The sequence below is a fragment of the Colias eurytheme genome, chromosome 1 (assembly GCF_061535395.1).
Source record: "Colias eurytheme isolate Ceu_HAF_F1 chromosome 1, ilColEury1 Martin Lab GWU primary, whole genome shotgun sequence".
In the NCBI taxonomy this organism is placed as follows: Eukaryota; Metazoa; Arthropoda; class Insecta; order Lepidoptera; family Pieridae; genus Colias; species Colias eurytheme.
In genome coordinates, this window is record NC_142980.1 from 14,618,276 (window position 1) to 14,642,058 (window position 23,783).

The following is a 23,783-nucleotide window of genomic DNA, read 5'->3' on the forward strand; positions in this document are numbered from 1 at the left end:
GAGCAGAATAGTTTAATAAATACTTTGATTTTATATTATTTCAGTTAGTACAACTAATTGCCACTCGTTAGCCTGATGGATCTTGTTAACCAAAATTAACTCATAATGGAACTAATGGATTCTTATTAATTAAAAAAATTACCCAAACGAATCTATTAACGTTGTAATTTAGCTTAGTTTCAGATTTTCTTTATTATTCTAGACGACATTATAATAAGATCTTTGTAAAAAAATAAATTCACAATTTATTGTTCATATTTTATATCAATTTACCTACGCTTATCAAATAAATTATGGAAAAATTATTTTCATTAAACTTCCTCCCATGTCTCGTCGGAGAAAAAAGGGCGGAGTAAAAAACATATTGAAAATAACACAGAGCTTCCGCACGGCTACATGTTTCGTCTTTGTTAATTATTTCGATGTTCTCGTGGTCATGTTGTATGCTTTTAAGTTACATCATACCTCATAAAATGCCCTAACCTTTCTCACGTCTTTATAAATGACGGTTTCGAACTTGTGATCTAAATGTGTATAGGTTTAAATGATCTACCGTACTAGAGTATAATGTATGCTGCGCTTTTTTAGAATTAACACAAAAACATTTTTAGAATTTTTGCAATAATTATAAGCAACTCACCTTTCTTGAGAAAATTATATACTCATATCAAGACGAGAATAATGATACATGTTTTTTTTTTTCTTATTTTATTTCTCTTTCTCTTTACATATGTGTATTTAACAACAGATAAACCTGTATCAAAAATTTGCTTTATCTGCTAGTTGAAGATCCCAATGACATTTTATTTGAATAGACATATAATCGACTTTGGACCTTAAACCATGCATGACGATGAGTTGTAAAAATTCCAAAAAGTCTTTGAACAATTCTTTAAACTAAAACAAAATTGACTTTACGTGGTCTTCTGTATTTTGCCTCTTTCAGTCCAATATTTGCAATCTAAACCATTGATCTAAACACACATGTTGTCACTTGTTGCACGCAGTACTACGGCGCGGAGGGCGGGCGCGGCGCGAGGCGGGAGGGGCTCGGCTCCGTGGAGGCTACCGAGATGGTGCTCAACAACCTGTTCTATATCACGGTGAAGGTAAGTCAGATTGAGTGAGGAGCATTATGATGTCGCCAAGGGAATGTTTGCAAGATGTTACATGACATTTTTCTTTTCTGCTGACTGTAGTAAGGATGTTTTGGCGATGTCACTTGTAACATTTTTCTTCTTGCGTTCTACTGTTTATGACTGTACCAAGATATGCTTCGTTTAAGTTATATTATGTGTAGAGTATATGATACATAAAGTCGTAGTATAAAAACCAAGAAGTGATTTTTTTACATTAACAATGACTAGACCCTTAGCCCAATTATGAAACCAAAAACATCAAATGTTTTTTTCTCTTTCTTGTTCAGAGGATTAATTCACACAATATTTGTTATGATCTTAACCCAGCATCATACATGACGCGGTCTCAATTTATATTAATATGTAATTTTTCGCGTAGGTTAAGCATACCTTAATATAGCCGAGTTACGATTGAAAAATTATTCTGTTGTATGAATTTAATATAGAATTTATTTCCTTTATCTTTTGTAGCGTTTTCCTTATTGAAGGGATGATGGGTAATAAGAACAATATACATACAGGTGTTCTTATGTGTACATATAGGAAAATTTCGTAGTTGATCTCTCTCACTCTGTATTATTAAACTTATTTCCTGCTTCTGTTTCGAAAGCGTAAATAAATATTGTCATTTATTTTTTCAATATTGAAGGAGATCTATAACAGGGAAGATAGGAAAGACCTTAATTTTCCATAGAGCCTTAATCTAAAGAATTCAAAGCAGTACATTACAATGTAATCGTGGTTCTTTTATAATCTTTCTAGAATAATATTAAAATATACTTGTTTATTAAAAACACCGCTTAAAAGTACTATATCAGATTTAGCCTTAACAAAATAAACTAACAAGGTAGACGAGTTCCGAAACAAATTGAACGCATACCGACATTAGAGTTTTGACGAAAATATTTATGAAATTGCGAAGTGAAATTTGAGTGCAACAGTATTGCAGAGCACTCGGGAAATTTACGAACTTTTTAAAATAGACACCGGATTTTCACATTTATCCATGTCCTTTACGAACAGCTTTTGCTCATATTAGATAGCCAATATTTGTAAATTTTATTTTCGCTCTTCTTCAGTTCAATTTGATTCGTAATATATGTAAGTAAACTATAGTCGAACTCGGGTCTACTATAATATTTAATTTTTATAAGTGATTAATTAATTTATTCAATTTCATCTACATTGTGAGCATAGAAAATTCTAACGAAATAACTAATAAATACCAATTCATAATATGACTTCCTTTTTTCAGCAAGAAATTATTGATATTGAATTGAAGATTACGTTGTCTAGCAGACTAATTGGTGGCTTATTTTTCATGTAGTGAAGCAATAGAAATAGTTTTTCGTTAATGTGATAAAAATTGGAAGTTTCTAGTAAATGTGTTATTTTTTTAAAATCTGTACAGAAAATCTAAACGTAGAGTTATGAGTTTTTTCTAAACTTTTCAACTTTTATAATAATCGTCGCGTGCGGTCAACATACACTCGCATAATTATATAATGAAGAAATATTATGTTGGTAAGCGCATAACTCGAGAACGGCTGAACCGATTTCGTTAATTCTCTTGCATAATATTCCTTGAAGTACGATGATGGTTCTTATGGAGAGAAAACGTAAACATGTACCACGGGCGGAGCCGGGGCGGACCGCTAGTAAACTATAAAATATAAAGAGATGTACTCTGTACTCGACACACCGCAAACACGCAATCTGTCAATGCACACGAGTCGCAAGTGACGCGGCGCGGGCGGCCACTCGACACCCGCTTTGTGCAAATTGCTCTCATTACCACCCGCCCCGCTGCGACTGCGATGTATTATATTGGAGATATATCCACTGCTAACCCACTGCGAAAGATGTTACACGTTTTATATGTAACGTTAAAAAAATGTATAGAAAACTATTTTGTTAATAAAATGTTTATTTAAATTGTATTACGTTTTGTTTCAATAATCTTTAAGATCTTAAATACACTTCTTATTTATAAACACTCAAGATTTTATACTAGTGCATCTAAGAATCCGCCTCAACCAGCTTACATTACAAACGGATAAACCATGGATAAACTAATATTTTACTACTCGTTTAATCGCTCTCAAAGACTAATATGATGGAGAACTCAAACTTATTTCGACACGTAGGTGACTTGACTGTCAAAAGCTTCTCCATATTCAGTTAGCGCGTTGCAAAATTGCAATTCAAATATTGAAATATGCATCGCGAAAAGTACTCGCGGCCGGGGCAAGCCGGGCCGACGAGAAGTAATATCGCCGTACCTAACTAAATGTTCTCAACCATTAGCTGGATCCGCTCTGAGTCTAATTATTCGGCGCAACTACCCGACACAACTAAACAGATTCCCTGTAGATCCCAGATAAAAGGAAAAGTGTATGTGACGCGAGCCGGGCTTTTAATGAATATCTGGGCCCCCGGGACTAGATTAAAGTTGGCGGGAGGGCTCGCTGCACTATATTAAATGAAGCTGTCAATAGCTTTAAACTCCGTAATATGTAGATGGAAGCATAACGCCATTGTATTTGATAAATCAAAGGATTTAACTGGGGTCATTTTTTTTTAATTTTGTCCTTTTTTTCTAGATTGCCCGGATAATTGACTGTCCATTTTAGAATTGATATTGAGAATTTGTAAAAGGCTAAAAATAGTCATGCATCGCTTTTATTAGAATCGTTTCTGGATTAAGCTAAAATATTGGATTCGATGGCCTAAGCTTCAAAAGGTATTCCTTTGTAGTTTTTTATAGTTCTATATGTATCTACACTTTCGAAATTGACATGGCCAAAAATAGCTTTTGACTATAGCCAATAGTAGGACGTACGTCTCTTTCAATACCACTCAGAGCTATTAAAACGGGCCATCGTTTTGTTTCCATAACAATTTTCGTAGCATCATTTTAAGCTCATAAATAAAGGAATATTCCATAGAAGCGTAACTACGTAGCAGAAATATAAAGGGGAATAAGTACAGGGTAAGGCGGTGTTACGATGGCCGAATCGCCAAGGTCACGGCTGGGCGCGTTGTTTGTACGCCCGTACGCGGCGCGGGCGGTGGGCGCCAACTTCACCGCGTGGCACACTGACCGGCTTAGGGAATACCATGTTAACACAAACTTACTGCAGTTTTTTATATCACGCTTTTGGTTTGTAACATTATAATACTTGTAGAACTTGGATGATTCCTTTATTCAATATTGGATACAGTTTATAGTTTTAGGAAAAAATGCATAAGAGTTCTAACACACGAACGGCAAGTTGTGAACGGCAGAGGCTACTTCAGCCGCCGCGTCGCCACATGTCGGCGGCAGCAGTTAATATGTCGAAGGAAGTGGCGACGCTTGTAGTTTTGTGTTGACGGCACAAAACGGCCGTCAAATGTCAATCTGCAAGCGTTTGACATTTGACGGCATCCGTGTTTGTCTGTCGACGGCAGCCGTCGACATATTAACTGCTGCCGACGACGTGTCGCCGACTGCCTTCGACATGTGGCGACGGCTAAAGTAGCCTCTGCCGTTCGCAACTTGCCGTGCGTCTGTTATAACGCTTAGTTTGAGATATGACGTTACTAGATAACCACGTAAAGCCAGATAATATCTGTCTGTCTAACGGATTAGTTCTGTATCGTCTCAGGCTTTTGTATGAAAATATAAGCTGTCTTCTTCTCTGTCCTTCCCCGACGTTGCTTTACCGCTACGCTCACAGCCAATTAATTTCACATACAATAAACCGATTGTTCACCCTTTCTTATTGAATAGAGATTAAATATCGCTCAAAGTGAATTGCTAAATAAATACGATATTAATTGGTGGCTCCACTTAAACGGCTATCACTATATACGCACAGTAAAGACCTTGCTTATATGACTGAAAGATGTCGTATATAGTAGGGAAAAGTAGAATATTATTAATTGAGTGTAATTCATGATATGCACATGTCCAGAAGCCAATTAGCATAATGATTTCTTTGCCAATTGCCTTTGTCAGTCGCGCAATGATTTTTCCACCCTGGCTCATGGGCGCTGAGTGACGCGTCACTTGCCGTGTCGCCAATTAACGGAATAATTAAACAAAATGTATGTTTTGTAAAGAAACAATGTATGCACTGACGCGTGTCATATGCATGGACGATCTGTCACCCCCTATGATGTCATTATGATCGAACTTTGCAGGCTGTTACAAATATTAAATGTGTTTTTTTTATATAATATAATCCTTCATTTTAAAATCTGAGGAAAATTTTTATATGATGGAACTTTACAGGAATTAAGGGCTATTAAATGTTGTTTTTTAGTAAATAAAAGCCTCGATTTTAAAATCTGAGGAAATTTTTTACCTAATCCGATTTATGTTCGCCTTGAACGGATTACGTTATTAAATCGAAGGATATTTCTTGGTACAGTAGTGAATTGTTGTTCGGAAGCTTTGAGGATCAATAGAGCTTACAATAATTATGATTTAATATTTATTATTTACTCTACAGAATTTTATTGATGCATTTAATATGAGATAAATTATTTTATTTGACAGTGATTTTCTAAACACAAAAACTAAGTCATTAATGAATATAAAAGTTTTCATAAATAATTATCTAGTTGTTACATATTATATTATTAGAAATTATTTAATAAATATTCTATCTAATAAATTTTATTTATTTTTCCATCTCTTGCACAGTTTTCCGACCAACACCCGAAAGAAATCGAGGAGCTATGGTCGACGCTATGCGCTTGCTGGCCGAACAACCTGAAGGTGATCATTCGATACCTCATCATCGTGTCTGGAATGGCGCCCAACGAACTATTACCATATGTAAGTATTTATATTTGTATATATTTTGTAAGATGAAGATTCGCTTTAATAAAGGGTACCGCCCGCGGCTACGACGCGGAGTCAGGGAAAATTCCCATGGGAATAAGATGTTCCATCGCGGTAAAAAAGTAGCGAATACCGCTGTCTAGCCTCCTAACTATTATAGTTAGGAGTATATAGTCCGATAATCGCTCCGAGTCGATCTGAAGGAAATACAAAATATATAAACAAGGATACAAACACACTTTCACATTAATAAATTAGTTAAGTTTGTTAAAGCCTTGAGCCTCAATCATATTTCTAATGTCCATGTTTGTACATGTCATTTTCTTATTGCGTTTGTAACAGTGGTATGGAAAATGTGCAATTTTTCAATAAATTTAATTTAATCCATCGGATCAGGGATCAAATTAAAATTCATGTTATCAAAAATGTATCCCTCAGATGATATTTGCAAGAGGTAAAATATGATTAGAATCACCGTGATTCTAATCATATTTCCATCTATCCCAGACGTCGGTCTGTAGTGACCAACGTCTATAATTTAATTCAAAATATCATACGCCAGACGTTGCGTCTGTAAAAATCCTATTAGGAATGGCGAAAGAGCTCACAAAGAGGAGCATGTTTGTGTATCGGTATGCAGAGGCCGGTGCACCGGGATGCGCTCCAATCATAATCTCAATTACATGCAATAGGATCCGGCCGAACCCTTTAAAAACATTATCAATCGAAAATAATATCGTCCCCGCAGTATTCATATAACCCACATGATCATTCATAAACATTGATTATAAGTCATTTAGTATTTTGCGTTGATTGTAAATCAATTACGCTAAGTTTTCAATAAGCTGCCCAAATGCGCTTTAATGTTGTGAACTAAACTTTATTATTTTGATAGTGAAATAATTTTATTGGTCATTGATGTGTTTGTCTGTTTAATAAGCATTAAATGCGAATGGAATGTATTTCAAAATTCAATTGGCCTTCTCAGATGTATTCGCAATAGAGCACAGCGCAGATGCACTATAAATCAAATAAAAACCCTAAAAATACTATTTTAAAATTAACATACTTACGTTACCGTAACTTCTGTAACAACCTACTCAAAAAAGTAAGGCGAGTGTTCGAAGAAAAATTATTCGTCGAGGCCGGTAAGGACACTAAAAAAATGTGGGGAGCTGTCCGTAACGTGTTAGATCAGGACTCATGTACCTCATCATGCACCGAACTTCTTAACACGCATAGTAACCCACTGGAATCAGTTAACACCATAAATAGCTTCTTCGCCAGCGTAGGTAAAAATATGGCTAATAAAATAAATGCAACAAGTCAACCCAAATTTGCAAACTCAAGCTTAAATTGCTCAATGCCTAATTCGATAGTTTTCTTGGAGATCGATGAAAATACAGTTGATGGTATAGTAAGTAACCTCCGCATTGATAGTGCCCCTGGGTGGGATGGCATTACCCCCAAACTACTTAACGCTACCAGATCAAAACTTGTACCTCCCATCACACACATCTGTAATCTTGCTTTAACTTCGGGTATTTTTCCTACAGCTCTCAAAAAGGCTATCGTACATCCGGTTTACAAGGCTGGGGATAGAGATAGTATAAATAATTACAGACCAATTTCAGTGCTGCCAGCTATCTCCAAAATTTTAGAAAGAATAATATACAAGAACATGAATAGCTACCTTGAGAAATATAAAATCATCGCTGACAATCAGTTTGGTTTTCGAAAAGGCATGTCAACAGAAAATGCAGTCGCTGCACTTCTAGAATTTTTAGTTAAAAATATAGACAACAAACTAAAGTGTATTGGCATATTCCTCGACCTGTCCAAAGCTTTTGATACTGTCTCTATCCCTATCCTACTAAAAAAGCTCGAGCGAATTGGTATCCGGGGAACGGCTTACAAACTACTTGAAGATTTCCTCTCGAATCGAACTCAATCCGTTAAGATTGGTAGTCACATCAGCACTGAAGAATCTTTGGAATTTGGCTTACCCCAAGGTAGTTTACTATCTCCACTCCTCTTTCAAATATATGTTAACGAACTTTGCCAACTTGCTTATCCTTCTACACGTATCATAGCATATGCTGATGATACTGTCCTTTTGGTGAGTGGCCGTGACTGGGATGAGGCAAAGAAAGGAGCAGAAGGTGCTTTAAGTGTTGTTCAAAATTGGCTTTCTTCAAACTTCCTGAGTCTAAATGTTCAAAAATCTAAATTTATTACCTTTGCCAGTAAAATATCTGCCATTCCACCTGAACCCTCTTTCAAAATTTTAGCTCACTCGTGCGATAGAGTAAATACCTGCAATTGTCTATCTATAGATAGGGCCGACACAGTTAAATATCTCGGTGTCTGGATAGACTCTTGCCTTTCCTGGAAACAGCACCTTAACGCTATCTCTTCACGAATAAGGAAGTTAATCTTTGTTTTTAAAAAATTACGAATCCCTGCTAATAAAGACGTTCTTAAAATAGTGTACACCGCATTATGCGAATCAATTATTGGTTACTGCATCACCGCTTGGGGAGGTGCTCCGAAAAACAATATTCTACAAGCCGAACGAGCTCAAAGAGCAGTGATTAAAACTCTTCTCAACAAACCCTTCAGATATCCAACGAAACAAGTATACACTGATTTTAAGGTACTTACTGTGCGCAAAATGTATATACTCCGGGCAATGATGAAGAAGCATAAAAGCCTTCCCGCAACTAAAAGTAAACTCTCAGATAAGAGGCGACCCCCGCCGATATGTCCAGTCATATATACAAATACTAAGCTTGCAAAAAGACATTACGACTACCTAAGTGCACATCTATATAATAAATTACATAAGACACTTAATATACACAACATGAACACATTACAATGTAAGTCCAACCTAACTAATTACCTTCTAGAGCTTAATTATGATGAATGTGAACACTTGTTAGATCATTATATTATTTAATCCAAACTACAAACTAGAAAACACACACACACACACACACACACTCTTTCACACACACGCACACCCACACACACACACACACACACACACACTCAATACGTATATCCTTTCTTTTAAATTCTTTTAGATTTTTAGTTAAATTTCTCTTGTATATATATATTTTCTTTTTGCAAAGAGTTTATTCTTTAAAGTCATCAAATTCTCGGCTAAAGTGATACTTGCATAGTATAGAATTGTTATAATATTCAGGTATATATCTTGTATCAACGGACGGATAAATGTCTCCTGTAACACAGGACATTTCCTAGCATAGGAGACATTGTTCAAATATTGCAATTAATTGTACCTACAGCTACGGTTTATGTTTTACTTATATGTAAGTTATCCTATAATTGCATGTACATGTATATTTTTTGTTGTCAAATAAAGAAAGAATTTAAAGAAGAATTTATACTGTGCAATAGAAAATAAGTTTCCATCGAAATCGATATGCATCTTGTATTTTAATTTACACGCTAGGTCAGATTCAGGGCGATTGATTTTAACTAAGAGATTTATAATAGACTTTATAGTTAACAAAAACAGTTATTTAATACTAGCAAAGATACATGTATTTATATTTCCATGATTTGCAAAATTTATTTCAAAGAATTAAGTTCTTTTAATGTGATTTTGTATACAACGAAAATGTTTATATTAAAATATTGTCAAGCAGTAGTCTCGAACGTTCCAACCTCAACGTGTTCTATTTACATCAAATTAATTACTGGGACTGTAAAATTTCGTCTCATTTGCCGATATCATCTTGAAGCTCGACAATGTTAAGCTGGCAATTAAAATGTCTATACACGTGTAGCGGTTACCGAGCCATCTTTAGATATACAGGGTGTCCCAAGAAGTATGGATATACTGAAGCCATTAGGTAGAAGACCTATAGGGCTATCCGAATCACCCCCATGTATGTTATGCGATCTTTCGTAGTTTCGGAGTTATGACTTTTTTTTTCAATTTTTCACCTATGGCCGAGTACGATGCGATTTTAACTCATGGTGACGTCAATTATTGCGGCAGATGCTTGATTTTTTTTGTGTGTTAAGCTGAAAGATAGGCCAATTCAGCATAGTAGGTAATATTTCCGGTAATATTTACGGTTTTTGTAAGATCTTTGAATGGAATAAAAAAATAATTTAATGCCAAGAAAGATAAAATTGTCCAGTAACTTCAAGGGCCCGTAAAAAAATAAAATCACATAAAAAATAGTTATCCGTTTGGCTTTTAAAAACTTGCTCTATGCATCAGGTAGCTACACTAAAAATTTAATTTTATTATTCAGAAGGCTTCAATCGAAAAATTTAAATCTAAATGTGGTAAGTGCAAAAATTTAATTAACATGATGATTAATAAAAACAAATTAAAACCAATCAGAAATTTTTAAAATAACCCCGCTGTGGGTCAATGCAAGTGTGACATCACCGTAAAAAGTTGTCGTTTAAATGTCTGAATGCCCTTTTATCATTTTTAATATTATGGAAGGCATTACCTTGCCATCTTACCTTGTTATCGCACACATTCTTACATTGTTTTGCCCGTGTATTTGATAGAAATTTATTCAAAATTTTTACTCGCGTTTACCGTTCTACGGTATCTAAATTATAAATTTTTGAACAAAATGAAATTTTCTAACATGCATTTGATTAAATTTCAAATATCGTAACCGAATAGTTGGGTTATGGTAGCCTGGGATTATAAATTCCAAACAAATCGTTAAAATCGTTCGCCACAAAACTGGCGTTTTTCGGTTCGCTCCAAATATTATTATGGATTTGAATTCCACTATTACTAATTGCTCTCCGCCAATTTGATCCCTCGCAGTGTAAAATTGCGCCGAGTCTCCCCATCCCCCTTCTTTCCCGCTCCCCGTGATTGGCTTAAATCAGACGCACACCTATAATACGCATAAACCTATTCGAACAGGCTGACACGAAAGTCATAATTAAATAAAATTTGTACGGACTGCCTTGATCAAAACCAAATTAAAACGAGACTCGGCCGATACAAACACAAACACAAATACATGGTATTCTGCTTTCACAATACATCCTTAATTAATTCACGATAGGGGTTTGAAAAAATTCCCTACAAAATAAGCATTGAACAACAATCCTGAAGATCATTTGATATCGCTTGTAAGCGTAGCTAAATTGGGAATTTCCAATATTTGTCCAAGGAATGTGTTTGGTTTGACTCTTGTAGGGGTTAAGGTTACTGAAGTTAATTTGTTAGGCGCAAGTTTAACTTTAGTTTAGTATAACATAAGCGAACGAAAATATAAACATAAATAGTAGTTTAAGCAAATAATTTCAAAGAGATGTAATTTTTTTATTGAAAATTGAAACTAGACACAATATAATTCAAAGCTTTTATTAAAATTCATTGAAACAAATGAAAAATATATTTTGTAAACACAATGAAATCACTATTCTATTTCAAATAAATAGAAAGCATGACAATGATACAAGCTGAATAAAATTTCGCTATTCGCTGTATTTGTTACACAGGTTTTTAAATACAGAAGCATTCACATTTGGATATAGCGCGCGATTTATTTGTTATAATTAGATCGAACGGCTGCATTTCGTTATTTTACAAATAATTAACAGCATGTGCGATCACGGTCTCGCTCTGGCCGTGCATAGTATTTGCAGCGCCGTGTTAAATAATAATGAATCAATCGCTCTTTAACTCTGCTTAAAAGTTTTTAATTTAAAAGTCACTGCCAAGAGAATTGATAAAGGTCAACCCATGTACAATTTATAGCTTACAATGAAATTGCTTTAGCAGCCTTAGCTTGGAAATTGTGTGCACACCACGGAATAACAAGATCTATTTTCGCTAACAAGTTGACACATTTCCATGAGAAAAGTGCTTGGTGAAATTTTAATTTACTGGTTGTTTTAATTAAAAATGACCCTGAATGTATCGAGTACTAGTTACTCGCCCCGATTCTGCTCGTGTAGACTTTAAAGATTTTCAAATTTTGAGAAGTTTTATCCTAATCTAATATTGTTTTGCTCTTTGCATTTGCTTCCGCTTGATTTAGGATAGATTGAAAAACTAACAAAAAAATCCCGAGTGGTGAAACTAGTAATTTTCCCTAGTACATATAAAGATAATAATATAATATGATTAACTTGTCTTCCAGGCAAAACGAGTGGTTCTATACCTGGCGCGGTCCCGTCCCGAGCGGCTCTTGGACGAGATGATGACGGAGTTGCAAACGGTAGAAACCCTCAACTGTCTGATAGAGAGAACGGAAACACCGCCGTTCTACCGCCTCACTTCTATGCGGAAGGCCACTTCGGGACACAGTGATCCGGGGACTGGATCTCAGGTAATACAGATAATAGAATTATTTGAAAATTTTGGTATTAATATGCTCCAGATACAGCTTATAACGTTTTTAGTATGAGGTCTTTGGGTGGAAAGAAATACAACTTACAACGTGTAATATCTAACCAAGCAACTTTAAAATAATCAAACATATAAACATTAAATCATGATATTTTTCAGGACTTCCATTCTGTGATAAACAAGTCAAACCTGTCAAAATATCCATAAAAGTGCAAAATAACAAATTGTTTACATTCAGGACGCAACCGGGCGGACATGTGACCTCGCTCCCGTCGAGAAGGGCACCATTCACACCAAGCGGCACAGCGGCGAGGATCCCGCCAAAGCAGCGTGAGTGTACAGCTTTATGGTTATATATACAGCTCGCAGTGAATCGCGCAAGTGAAATATTTTGGCTACAGAGCATACATACAACTTTCCGACATCATTCGCCGGGACCTTACCGGCCAGAGGAGTAGACTGGTCGAGAATCAACATTTTTCAATAGAAGGATTTCACCTGCCTTCCTTCACAGTAGTGACCCCAAACAGTTAACAACTCCTTCTCTCCAATCATGATGTCTATGGATATAATACAAGACGCTCAAATAGACTCCAATAAATGAACATTGTCCCTTTTAGATATATCGAGTGACCTGTGCCCATTTCGCTGAACGTTACATGGCTTTCGCTTTAAAGTTGAGAAAGTTTCATACAGAATTAGCACTAGGAGGATTTCAATAACCCCGCTAAGTTTACCTACTCTGTAAAAGGAAGTATGGTTCAACAACTTTTATTATTATAGTACCGTTGAACAGATAAACAAATTGTAGAAACATAAAATGTTAAAATATATCAGTTAAGGGCCCATTTTTCAAATTTGTACCATGGTTACTTAACACGATACTAAACAAATAAATTTTAACCTAGAATTGATTTATCAGCCTTGCATGTATTGCATTATTAGGTTTTGATTAAATAAGTCGAAGCTCTCGATACTATTGTTTACTTAGAACGGATAATACAGACAGGAACAAAGAATTCTTGAAATATTAAATTAATCAACAGATTAATTTAATTTTCACGGTGAACAGTTGAACACACCGCGATTGAAATCATATCTAGAAATATACATTTCGTCTAACCACTTCTGAATATAATTGAAAGACAATGGCAGAGGTCGGAGTTCGAAATAAGTTGAATGTACCGTTTTAACTTGACCTTCCGAGCGCTTTGCATTTAAAGTAGCCAATAATGAACCAAACGGCTAACTACTCTGGACGCAATCCTTGTTAATAATTTAACTGAATACACAGTAATGTGCTGCTTTGAAAGTATACAATTGAAGTAAAATGATCTCTATTCAATGAAATAAGTGGGAATTTCTCTGTAGAAATATTTATTCGGACTTGTGTATTGTGCTGATATGTCTCGATGTCTACTACAAACAACTAATAATTGACAACCTATCCTAAAACATAGCTCAGTACCACCTGTGGAATATCAGGTATCTCGTTAGCAAACCGCACGGTTATTATTTCAGTACTACGAATTCAGGACTAGGATATCATATTCATTCCCGCTGTCGAATCAATTAAAAATTCACAAAATGAGATAGACGGTTCGTTAGACTCTAAACTAGTAATAGTTTTGCCATGGTGTTTAGTTTCCGATGTTTTACTATTGTTCAACGTTATATCGGCACAGAACTAAAAATCAATACATATTATTAGAATATTCTTGCAATATAATTTGTTATTGTTCCTGTAAGATATCAAGATGCATCACATCAGCAGGTAATACTGATTAAGTGATTAGTATTATAACGCTACGCGCTTCAATGCATTCGCGAAGCGAACTAACATATCCTAACGCTCATATTATGTAATTGTTTTTCTATTAATATCATCACAAACGTGTTAGTAGTAAAATGACTGAGAAAATATTATAAATGGACAAGATAACAGTTAATACTGTTATAAAAAAATTATAATTCCATATTTCTTACTGAAAAACTACTATCCAGTTGTCGGGTCTCGTAATTACCAAAAGAAATATATATGTATCCAGTTATTAGTTGTCAATGTAAAATATCACCGAATTTAAAGTTCACCTTCCACATGGTTCTATTAAAAGAAAATTCGACGCATTTGTTGGTAATAACGGATAATGCGTGGCACAGGTTACGCGGCTACTGTACACATTACCATGTAGGCCCGTGATGGATCACCGTAGGTGCGCCTAAGTGATTGCCGCACGTACTCGATAACCCTTCGAAATATTCCGGATACAAATACTGTGTCTTACATAGCGACTGAGACGTTTTGGGTAGAAAAAATTATTGGAATTAATAAGGTTTCGGTGGGAGTTATGGGTATTCATAAGGTCCTTTGACTTTGTGGGCGTAATTAAGATGTTATTAAGGGTATTTGTCGAATATCATGATAGTGGGTCAAGGACAAGTATAATCAATTAAGAATACCCTGTTTACACGATGTTATATTGACGGTCTATGCGGAAAGTTACAGGAATATATAATTTTATCATCGTTGATCGATAATTATTTCGCACGTGTTTTAGATAACTACTCATTATATTTGATTATTAATTTACATTTGGAAAGCTAAAATCACATGATCATACTTTTATTTTGCCTTTCATCCCCTTCCTAGGCTAATTTGTTTAATGCGTTAATTCTGATAACGGGAATTTTCTCTATACAATTAGTCGATGCAAGGGAAAAAATACGGTACGTCTACGTAGAGAACGTGTCAGGTCTAATGGATTCTCCTAAAAGGATTTAAAAAGCTGGTGCAAGCATTGGCTTGAAAAATTTATATACTTTTCTCGGATTGGACGCTGTAGGCACGTGCAAAGGGCTTATCTAAAAACTCGAAATGTAAAAACACAACAATCGGAAAATGAAATTATCTTGAAGTTTCTAACATGGAAATGTAGTTATCTGGATGCTAGCGTGACCTAGCTAGGATTAAAACTTGATGACATATTGAAATTTAAGGCTTTTGACATTATTTTGATAATTATTTACGAACATCTGAAAAACGACTCACTATCATCGCTTATAACTATTTTGATATAAGTACGATTATGTTTTCCGAAAATGCTTCTCAACTTTCGGCGTATCTCAATGATATTGTTGTACATTGAAAATTTTGAATAATTTATACTATTATTTTATTTCAGTAGTGTAAAATCGGAAACGTCTGGACGTGATAAGCGAGCGTCAGCACCACCGTGCCCGACGCCACCCGCTGATGAAGAACCTACACCATCCTCTGATGGTGATGCTACTCCGGTGAGCTTTTTGTTTGACTAGTTATGCCGCGCGGTTACACCCGCTAAAGAAAGTGTGTCTATAGCTTATGTAATTCAAGTACATAAGTCAACGGCGAGTATCGTTAAAATTCGTTCAGTGGGTTTCATGTAGAGAGTAACAAACAGATCGCGTTTATAATATTGATATTCTTAGTCTATAAAATCTTTGTAATCGTTTTTAAACATGTAATTCTGAGTTACCAAGAAATTCTGTGAAATATAACAAGTATAAAACTATACCAATATAAAATGATGTCGTGAAAATACTGTCCTTGGCTGGCCTTGATATTAAAATGGTCAGATCAAATATTCGATTTGATGTTTCCATTTTTTACTTTGTGTATTTGCTATAGCGCATGTATGTCAATGTCATCTGAGTATACTCTGTATTGTTTGCTACAAAATGCAAACAAGAAATTCGTGTTCGGACATATTCGTATTTATAATATTAGTAGGATAAAAAATGCGTATATTTATCCCGATATTGGAATACTGGCATAGGAATAAATTAATAAATTAATTTGAATTTATGGAGAGTCGGATTCAAAGTAACTTGACAAGAATAAGACATCGGATTTAGATGAAGTTGATACTATGATCGATTTTTGTAAGTGAAACTTCTTTAGGTGCATTGAGAGTAATATTTTAAGGTCGCGTCATGGCAATAACTACGTCATGGAGTAAGGTGACGATTTTGATATCTTTGAATCTTGCCGAAGAAGTTTCACTTCTGACACGTGTGCTCGGCACATACGTTCTTTTCTATTTAGATGATGGTATAAGAGTAATTTTCTAGACTATGTATTTTCCACAGACGGGCATATGCCCCGAAGTGGGTATCTGCCTCAGCGGTCCGGCAACGCCGCAAGAGCCCCGCGTGGACGCGCCGCAACCTCGCCCGCTGCCGATGCCCGAGTATGGAGGCTTTTTTGCTCTACTTACAGAGTACTTGCCGGACACTAGCCAGCCAGTATCTGGCTTTCATAGGTCAGTTGGAAATATACTTAAAACGAATTGATGCATGTTTTATGTAATAATAATAAATAGTGACGTAATGTTTAAACCTATCCCACAAACTCAAACTCAAACATTCATTTATTCAATAAGACTTCTTCTAGAATGCTTTTGAATCGTTATAACACATTATTAACATTTAACACTGATTCGCAAGGCAGTATCTAGGGAGAAGAAACGGCAAGAAATTCCATAGTTGCTCTTTTAAATCATATCACAAATTGCTATATTCAGACCTAATTAGTTATTTAAATTCATATTCAGAGTGACGGCGTATATCTTAGAATCCGACGATGCATGCTTTCCTGCATAGAATATTATTGCTACTTCGAATGTAGAGAGGAATTAAGAACCATAATTCTTAGTAACAGTATGGTTCCTTTCTCTTTACCACATCCTCTTATCTTGCAATTTCAGTCAAAGCTTTCACGGTCACTGGTTCATATGTTTCATAACTAAAAGTATTTAGAGGTCCTAACTATACGAAGCTATAGCTTTCTGTGAAAATATAGTTTATTGTAAATTTTCTTTTAATCAATATTAGTAAAATATATAGAATATAAACAATAAAGCCAATACTTTCCCATGTCACACTCAGAAAATTTCATCACATAAAATATTACAATAAAATTAATTCTATAAAATTTTATTCGCCTCGGTTCCGTATTCAATGTCAAATGTCAATCAATATACCCATCGAAAACAACTAAATTATAGAAAGTGCAAATTAATTGGAGGTAAATTAGTAATTAAATTGTTTTTTAAATTTGATTCGTATGATAGATGCAACGTAGCGGTGATGTTGCTATGCGACGTGGTGTTGGACGGCGTGGAGCTCGACTGGTCCATACACGTGCCGCTCATGCTGCATATCGTCTTCCTTGGCATGGATCATACTAGGTACGTAGAAAATATTTATTAACTTTTGAACTACCACACGAGCCAAGGGAGCGAAGCGAGCGAATCGCAGCAGCGGCTGGCGTAAATATTAAAATAGGTAGCGAGGAGCGAAGAGACGAGCGTGTTAGGTTAACTTAAAACTACATAGGTTAATTTAGGTTTGATTTGAATATTTCCTGAATAAAATATGTTGTTATTTGCTCTATTGTCGATGAACACTTATTGCACAAGCTATCATTCGTCGTAAATATTTTTGAAAATTATTTGTGGAAAATTTTATAATTCTTAATCTGTGATTTGAGTTGCACGTTAAATGAAATTACATGAATGTCATATTATATGTTTAGTATTTTAAGAATTTATACAGTACAATAAAATCGCTCGCTCGGCGGACGTGCTAATTTGGCTTTACCAACGCTACATACCTTTGCTAGAGATAAAATTCAATAGCCGAGATGGGTAAAGAGAAAATTTAAGTTCGACGTTCTCACAACGGCATTGAGCATTGCCAGTGCCAATCCATACTTTAATTAATATTATAAATGCGAAAGTAACTCTGTCTGTCTGTTACTCAATCACGCCTTAACTACTGAACCAATTTTCATGAAATTTGGTATGGAGATATTTTGATACCCGAGAAAGGACATAGGCTACTTTTTATCCCGGGAAAATGACGCGATACCGGAAATCCAACGGGAACGGGAACTATGCGGGTTTATCTTTGACTGCGCGGGCGAAGCTGCGGGTGGAAAGCTAGTTAGAAATATGTCCATGTATGAATCCTAGATGGCTAGTACACCAGCACTGCCGGCAGCTGCTCCTCAACCTGCTGGTCGCTGTGGCTGCTCATCATGACCACCTTACCGTGGCTAGAGTACTCCTGGCTGCGAGATCAGCTCACCTTGGCATGCCACTACCACCGCCGGCTCTACCTCTGACGCCGAGGAATTTTACTGGTTAGACTTATATTTATTATTATCACAATTAGGGCCGATTTTTCAATGCTTGGATAAAACTTATCCGTCCAATAAAGTATTACACGATAATAATAAAATGTCACGTAAACTGTCAAATACGGGCAGTTAGAATACGTTTTTAAAATGGTAGTTTTATACGTTATTCGACGAATAAGTTTTAACCAAGGATTGAAAAATCAGCCCTTAATTACATTGGACATTGACTTTAAAGGAGTGTGAAGGGTTTTCTGAAGGGGATTTGTTTTTGGTAAACATGTTTGGGATAGTTCTAATTGTGAGTAATGAATATAAAGGTTGTTGGACGTTGTCAAACTCTGGTCTTCTAGTCTAGTATGTAATATGTTTGATGGAAGATCTCAAAAAGTTGGAAAGTTCTCAATTCGTAGCCAATGTTTATTTTGTATTGATTTGTTTCTTGGAATTGTTTGCGTATTGCGTGGGAGTTTATGTTGGTGTATTTTTGTAATTATGAAGTGCGTTGAGATGGAATAGTCATAACATCGTGACAGACAGACTAATTAATTGTTACAAAGAAATAAATGTAACGACGATGGGGGCGTAACGTTCAATGACAAACTAATTAATTGCTTAAATAATAAATGTTAGATCTTTGAGGGTGTAACGACAGACAGACTAATTAATTATTTAATAATTAATTGTGTCTTACAAGAAATAAATGTTTTTAATAATTCGCAGAACCGGACGCCGTGTTCGATACGCACACGCAGTGCGCCCACTCGCCGCGGACGCACGTGCGCTCGCTGTCCTCCGACCCGCAAGTGACGCCTGAAGGTCGGACATTGTTCTTGGAATTTATTGTAGACTAGTCACGTTTTTCGTTTTTAGATCTACAGATCTACAGATAAAGCTAGATGTTTTTGCTTTTAATTTGTCTTTGTGAAAGTAATTGGCAGATATTGAGTGTATCAGTGTATGAATTTTTTGTAAAAATATGTTTTGTTTTTTTGAAAGTTTGCTTTGAGTTTGGTGTATCAGTCATAAAGAAGTGAATTGGATAGAGCCATATTACAGTCATATAGTATGACTGTGTATGTATACTGTCATACACATGCCTCCTATGTATATTTATGACTGACAGAGTAATGTAATAAAAACGATTCAAATTTTACACATTATAATTACTCTACTTACCCAACTCTCATCACATAGCGGAAGGAGACACCTACCCATCTCTACCAGTGATCGTAACAAACGAGGAGCCCCGGGAGCCGGGTGCTGAGGAACAAGATCGTGATGCCGCTGAGCTTCCTGTAGCGGATGCTATCAAGAGTCTGGTGCACTTCCTCGCGAGTCGACCTTCGCATATGCCGCTGTGGCAGTACGAGGATATCACGGCCAAAGGTGAGCTGTTGTGATAGGAATTTGTTGTCAAACTTGTTTAAGCAGCCTGTATAATGTACTTGTAGGGCTTAGGTGTTGTAACACGACTCGCGGGAAATGTGTCAATGTGTATTTGTTTGTCACGCCCTTTAAAAAAAGATATTGCCAGATATGTTCCATGTTCAGAGACAGCTAATTAGGATCATTAAAATGGCGGATATTTACGTAAAACTTTTTGGATTGAAAACCTAAGGGAATTTTGATGCTTACTTATTTTTATTAGTTCTATCCATTTTTTTATATTTTCTTTCCATTCCAGTATGGTCACTACGCAGCTGCCAACAAATGGCGGCCCTACTTAGTCACGTGTTACGCATCTTCCGCGAGTCACTGCCGCACGCCCTGATCTCTGAGCGCTGGGCGCAGACGGCGCTGCAGCTGGGTCTGTCGTGCCCGTCGCGGCACTACGCGGGCCGCTCGCTGCAGGTGTGTTGTGAGACTGGGCACAGTGTGGTCACTGCAGTGCGGTCACGTGCTGCACATCGCCCCGAGTCTTCTTCTAGCGTAGCGTATAATATGACAGCGTCTTAAACTGTAAGGATTCACTACACCCATGAACAAATCCGTCGTCGTCTACACACTACACAAGCGCGGCGCTCGCGTCGTTCATTCACACACAGATTTGTCTGGGATTGGCGTGCCATATCCGTTAAAAAAACTTATTAAAAATCTGTAGCTATATTTTTATTTTTAATACAACCAAATTTAACGAAATAAATGACATCTGACAATTTTTAAAATTATTTACATATATTAATCCAAATATACCTACAGGTGTTCCGTTTCATCGGCGTCGCGATGACGGGCCGTATGGTGTCCGACATCCTGTCCCGGCTGGTGGAAACTGTCGCGGAACAAGGCGAAGACATGCAGGGCTACGTCACAGAACTACTGCTCACGTTGGAAGCTGCTGTGGACTCGCTGGAATCGAACTTCAGACCGCTGGACTATATGCGGGACATATTCAAGAGTACCCCCAATTTGAATAATAAGGAGGGTCAGCAGCCGAACGGCAATGTTTATAGCGCTGGTGAGTTGAATATTTTCGTAAATAGAATGTAATTGTTTTTGTAATTTTAAATGTTTTAACATTCATTCAAGTTCCTATAGAATATGTATATGTAACTAAACATCCATGTGTCAAATCCATACTAATATTATAAATGCGAAAGTAACTCTGTCTGTCTGTCTGTTACTCAATCACGCCTTAACTTCTGAACCAATATTCATGAAATTCGGTATGAAGATAGTTTGATACCCGAGCAACGACATAGGCTACTTTTTATCTCGGGAATTTGACGCAATCCCGGAAATCCCACGGGAACGGGAAGTATGCGGGTTTTTCTTTGAATGCGTGGGCGAAGCCGCGGGTGGAAAGCTAGTAGGTTATAAAAAAGTTATAAAACCACCCTTAGTACACGCAAATATATAATAATACAATACATACAGGCAAGCGTTCCCCCGGTGTGTGCGTGGGCTGCGTGAACAACCACACGCGCAGCACGAGCTACTCGGTGTCGTACTGCGTGCGCAAGAGCAACGCGACCGCGTCCGGACACTCGGACAAACAGTCGCATGGTATTTATATGTATAGATAAACAAATAAATATATATGGTGTCCAAAAAATACATAGCAATATAATAATAAATAATAAATCTCTGTATTTGCATAATGTGTGTACAAAGATAACAAATTACATTATAGGTCGAATCAACACATTAGCCATGAATGGCGTGCAAATTATATTATCAGCTCCGCAACATTATTTTATATAAAAAGTACATTATTTCATTGTCTTACATAAAAGGTACACATTATATAATATATTCATTAGTCAAAATTAAACATTCACAAATTTAATCCGTCAGTCCTCGGATCACAGACACAATAGAAAATCTATTGTGTCTCGGCCCGATCGGGCCGCTCGGTGGTCAATGGGTTAAATAATCCGATACATTATAGAAATTTTTATTATTTAGCCACTCATACAGTTTTGTCTTAAAAGGACCGATATTTAACATTTTTATAGATTCCGGAAGTTTATTAAATATACGAATACACATAGCATGACAATTTTTGGTATATAAAGTGGTCCTGGTTGTTTTATTATAAACAAGTCGATTTGGATGACGGTGGTCGTGGCTGTATATGTCTTGGGCCGTGTTAAAAAGATATTTATGTCTTTTTACAAAAATACAAATTTCGTAAATATATAAGCACGGCAAAGTTAACAACTTGAGTTTAATAAATAGCGGTTTACACGATTCGTACGGACCTACGCCACAAATCGCGCGTATACATTTTTTTTGGGAGATGAACGCTTTTCTGATGTTTACGCCATTACCCCAGATTATAAGACCGTATCTCAAGATAGATATTACTTACATGAGCGTGATAAGTCGATAGAGTGGTTCTTAGTGTGTGTGTGTAAAGTGAATTTGTTTATTGCCTCTGTTAAATAAGGCATTTTTTTTTAAATCACTATTTTTGTTAGTAATTGTCACATTATTTTGAGAAAGTTTAATAACATTTGTTATTTGTTTGTATAACTTTTTCTAAGAAAATATTCTTTAGTAATAAACTATTCGAATATACATTACAGTGTATTCAACAAATCGAGTATACCTACCGAGACCTAACAAAATTTTCATCGTATATATTTTCAATATTTTTCAATACTAATACAACTAGCACATTACAGAGAGTCGTACCCGACCGTGCAGTGAAGCGGCGAAGGGCGGATGTTCGAACCTGTGCAGATCTCGTTCAGCACAATCGCTCAAACTGCTCGGTGATTCTGCTACACAGGTATTTATAGGAAAATTAAGAAATAAACACAGGTATAGGTAGGGAGTTTAAAGAAAAAAAAATCGTAAATGTGATATTTTCTTTGAAGGAATAGGGTATTAAAAAAACCTCGATGGTAATTTTCTTGTACGTCTTTCGTAATAAGCGGATAATCGTTTGCATTTTTAAGTGAATTTTTGGGAGGCTATTGGTAGAAATTAAGAAAGTTTCACACTGTCAGAAAACAATAGGTCACGCTACCTCCGAAGTACTAAGTTTAGTTTCTGTTAGAAAAATATAAATATTAATTTGAACGGAACATAGATACCGTCCCTGACCCAACAAGGAGGCTGGGCTGTATATTTCACATTAATTTAATTATGAATAACACTTTTATATGGGGGAATGTTCTCCAGGTGCGTGCAAAGGGTCATAAACATAAATAAGAGTTCACACTAACACGCTTTCATCATATTTATAAGGCATAGCTTTCACTGTTCGCATTAAATTAACTATTTACATGAGCTTATACATTTTAAACTTACTCCAAAACTAAAAATTATAATATTTTTGTGTAGTGGAAGTATTAACAAATGCCATTTCATCAATTTTAATCGACTAATACTGTGAGAATTATGTGACTAACCCAAAAAATTTGTTGTCTTTTAAGAAGATAAAAATTGTGATTATGTCTCTCTTTGTTTTATGTGCATTGGGGTGATAGCGGAAATTAGAAGGGAAAAGCTTTCATAATTTTCATATTTATAAACTATCATTATGATAGAGTAATAAATTTATAAGTAAGTTTATTAGTATACTGTTTTCGCTATTACCTCAGTCTAGTATTAATATGGCAACGTGTTCTATTTGATGTTATAAATTCCTTATTACCATGACGTAAGCAGATTATGTTCCGCTAAACGCATATCATAATAAGTTTCAAGGAATCTGCTTTCAAGCTCACAGTAGTTTGTTTTTATTAGTTTTCTAATGTAATAGGATAATATGAAATGTTTTAATATGATTCATAAAGCTTATCCCGA

At 35.8% G+C, this 23,783-nt stretch overlaps 1 protein-coding gene across 1 annotated transcript in view; it reads left to right on the top strand.

The window, feature by feature from the left end:
• fry (microtubule binding protein furry) overlaps positions 1-23,783 on the top strand; it is a 116,196-nt gene that overhangs the window by 72,026 nt on the left and 20,387 nt on the right. The window contains exons 28-41 of the mRNA XM_090105808.1: positions 1,008-1,109; positions 5,833-5,967; positions 12,138-12,326; positions 12,585-12,676; positions 15,529-15,640; positions 16,475-16,647; positions 17,458-17,574; positions 18,361-18,530; positions 19,248-19,343; positions 19,722-19,913; positions 20,212-20,378; positions 20,727-20,982; positions 21,402-21,530; positions 22,655-22,761. Coding sequence (XP_089961934.1) covers positions 1,008-1,109; positions 5,833-5,967; positions 12,138-12,326; positions 12,585-12,676; positions 15,529-15,640; positions 16,475-16,647; positions 17,458-17,574; positions 18,361-18,530; positions 19,248-19,343; positions 19,722-19,913; positions 20,212-20,378; positions 20,727-20,982; positions 21,402-21,530; positions 22,655-22,761 — 2,037 coding nt within the window. The remainder of the gene's footprint in view (positions 1-1,007; positions 1,110-5,832; positions 5,968-12,137; positions 12,327-12,584; positions 12,677-15,528; positions 15,641-16,474; positions 16,648-17,457; positions 17,575-18,360; positions 18,531-19,247; positions 19,344-19,721; positions 19,914-20,211; positions 20,379-20,726; positions 20,983-21,401; positions 21,531-22,654; positions 22,762-23,783) is intronic.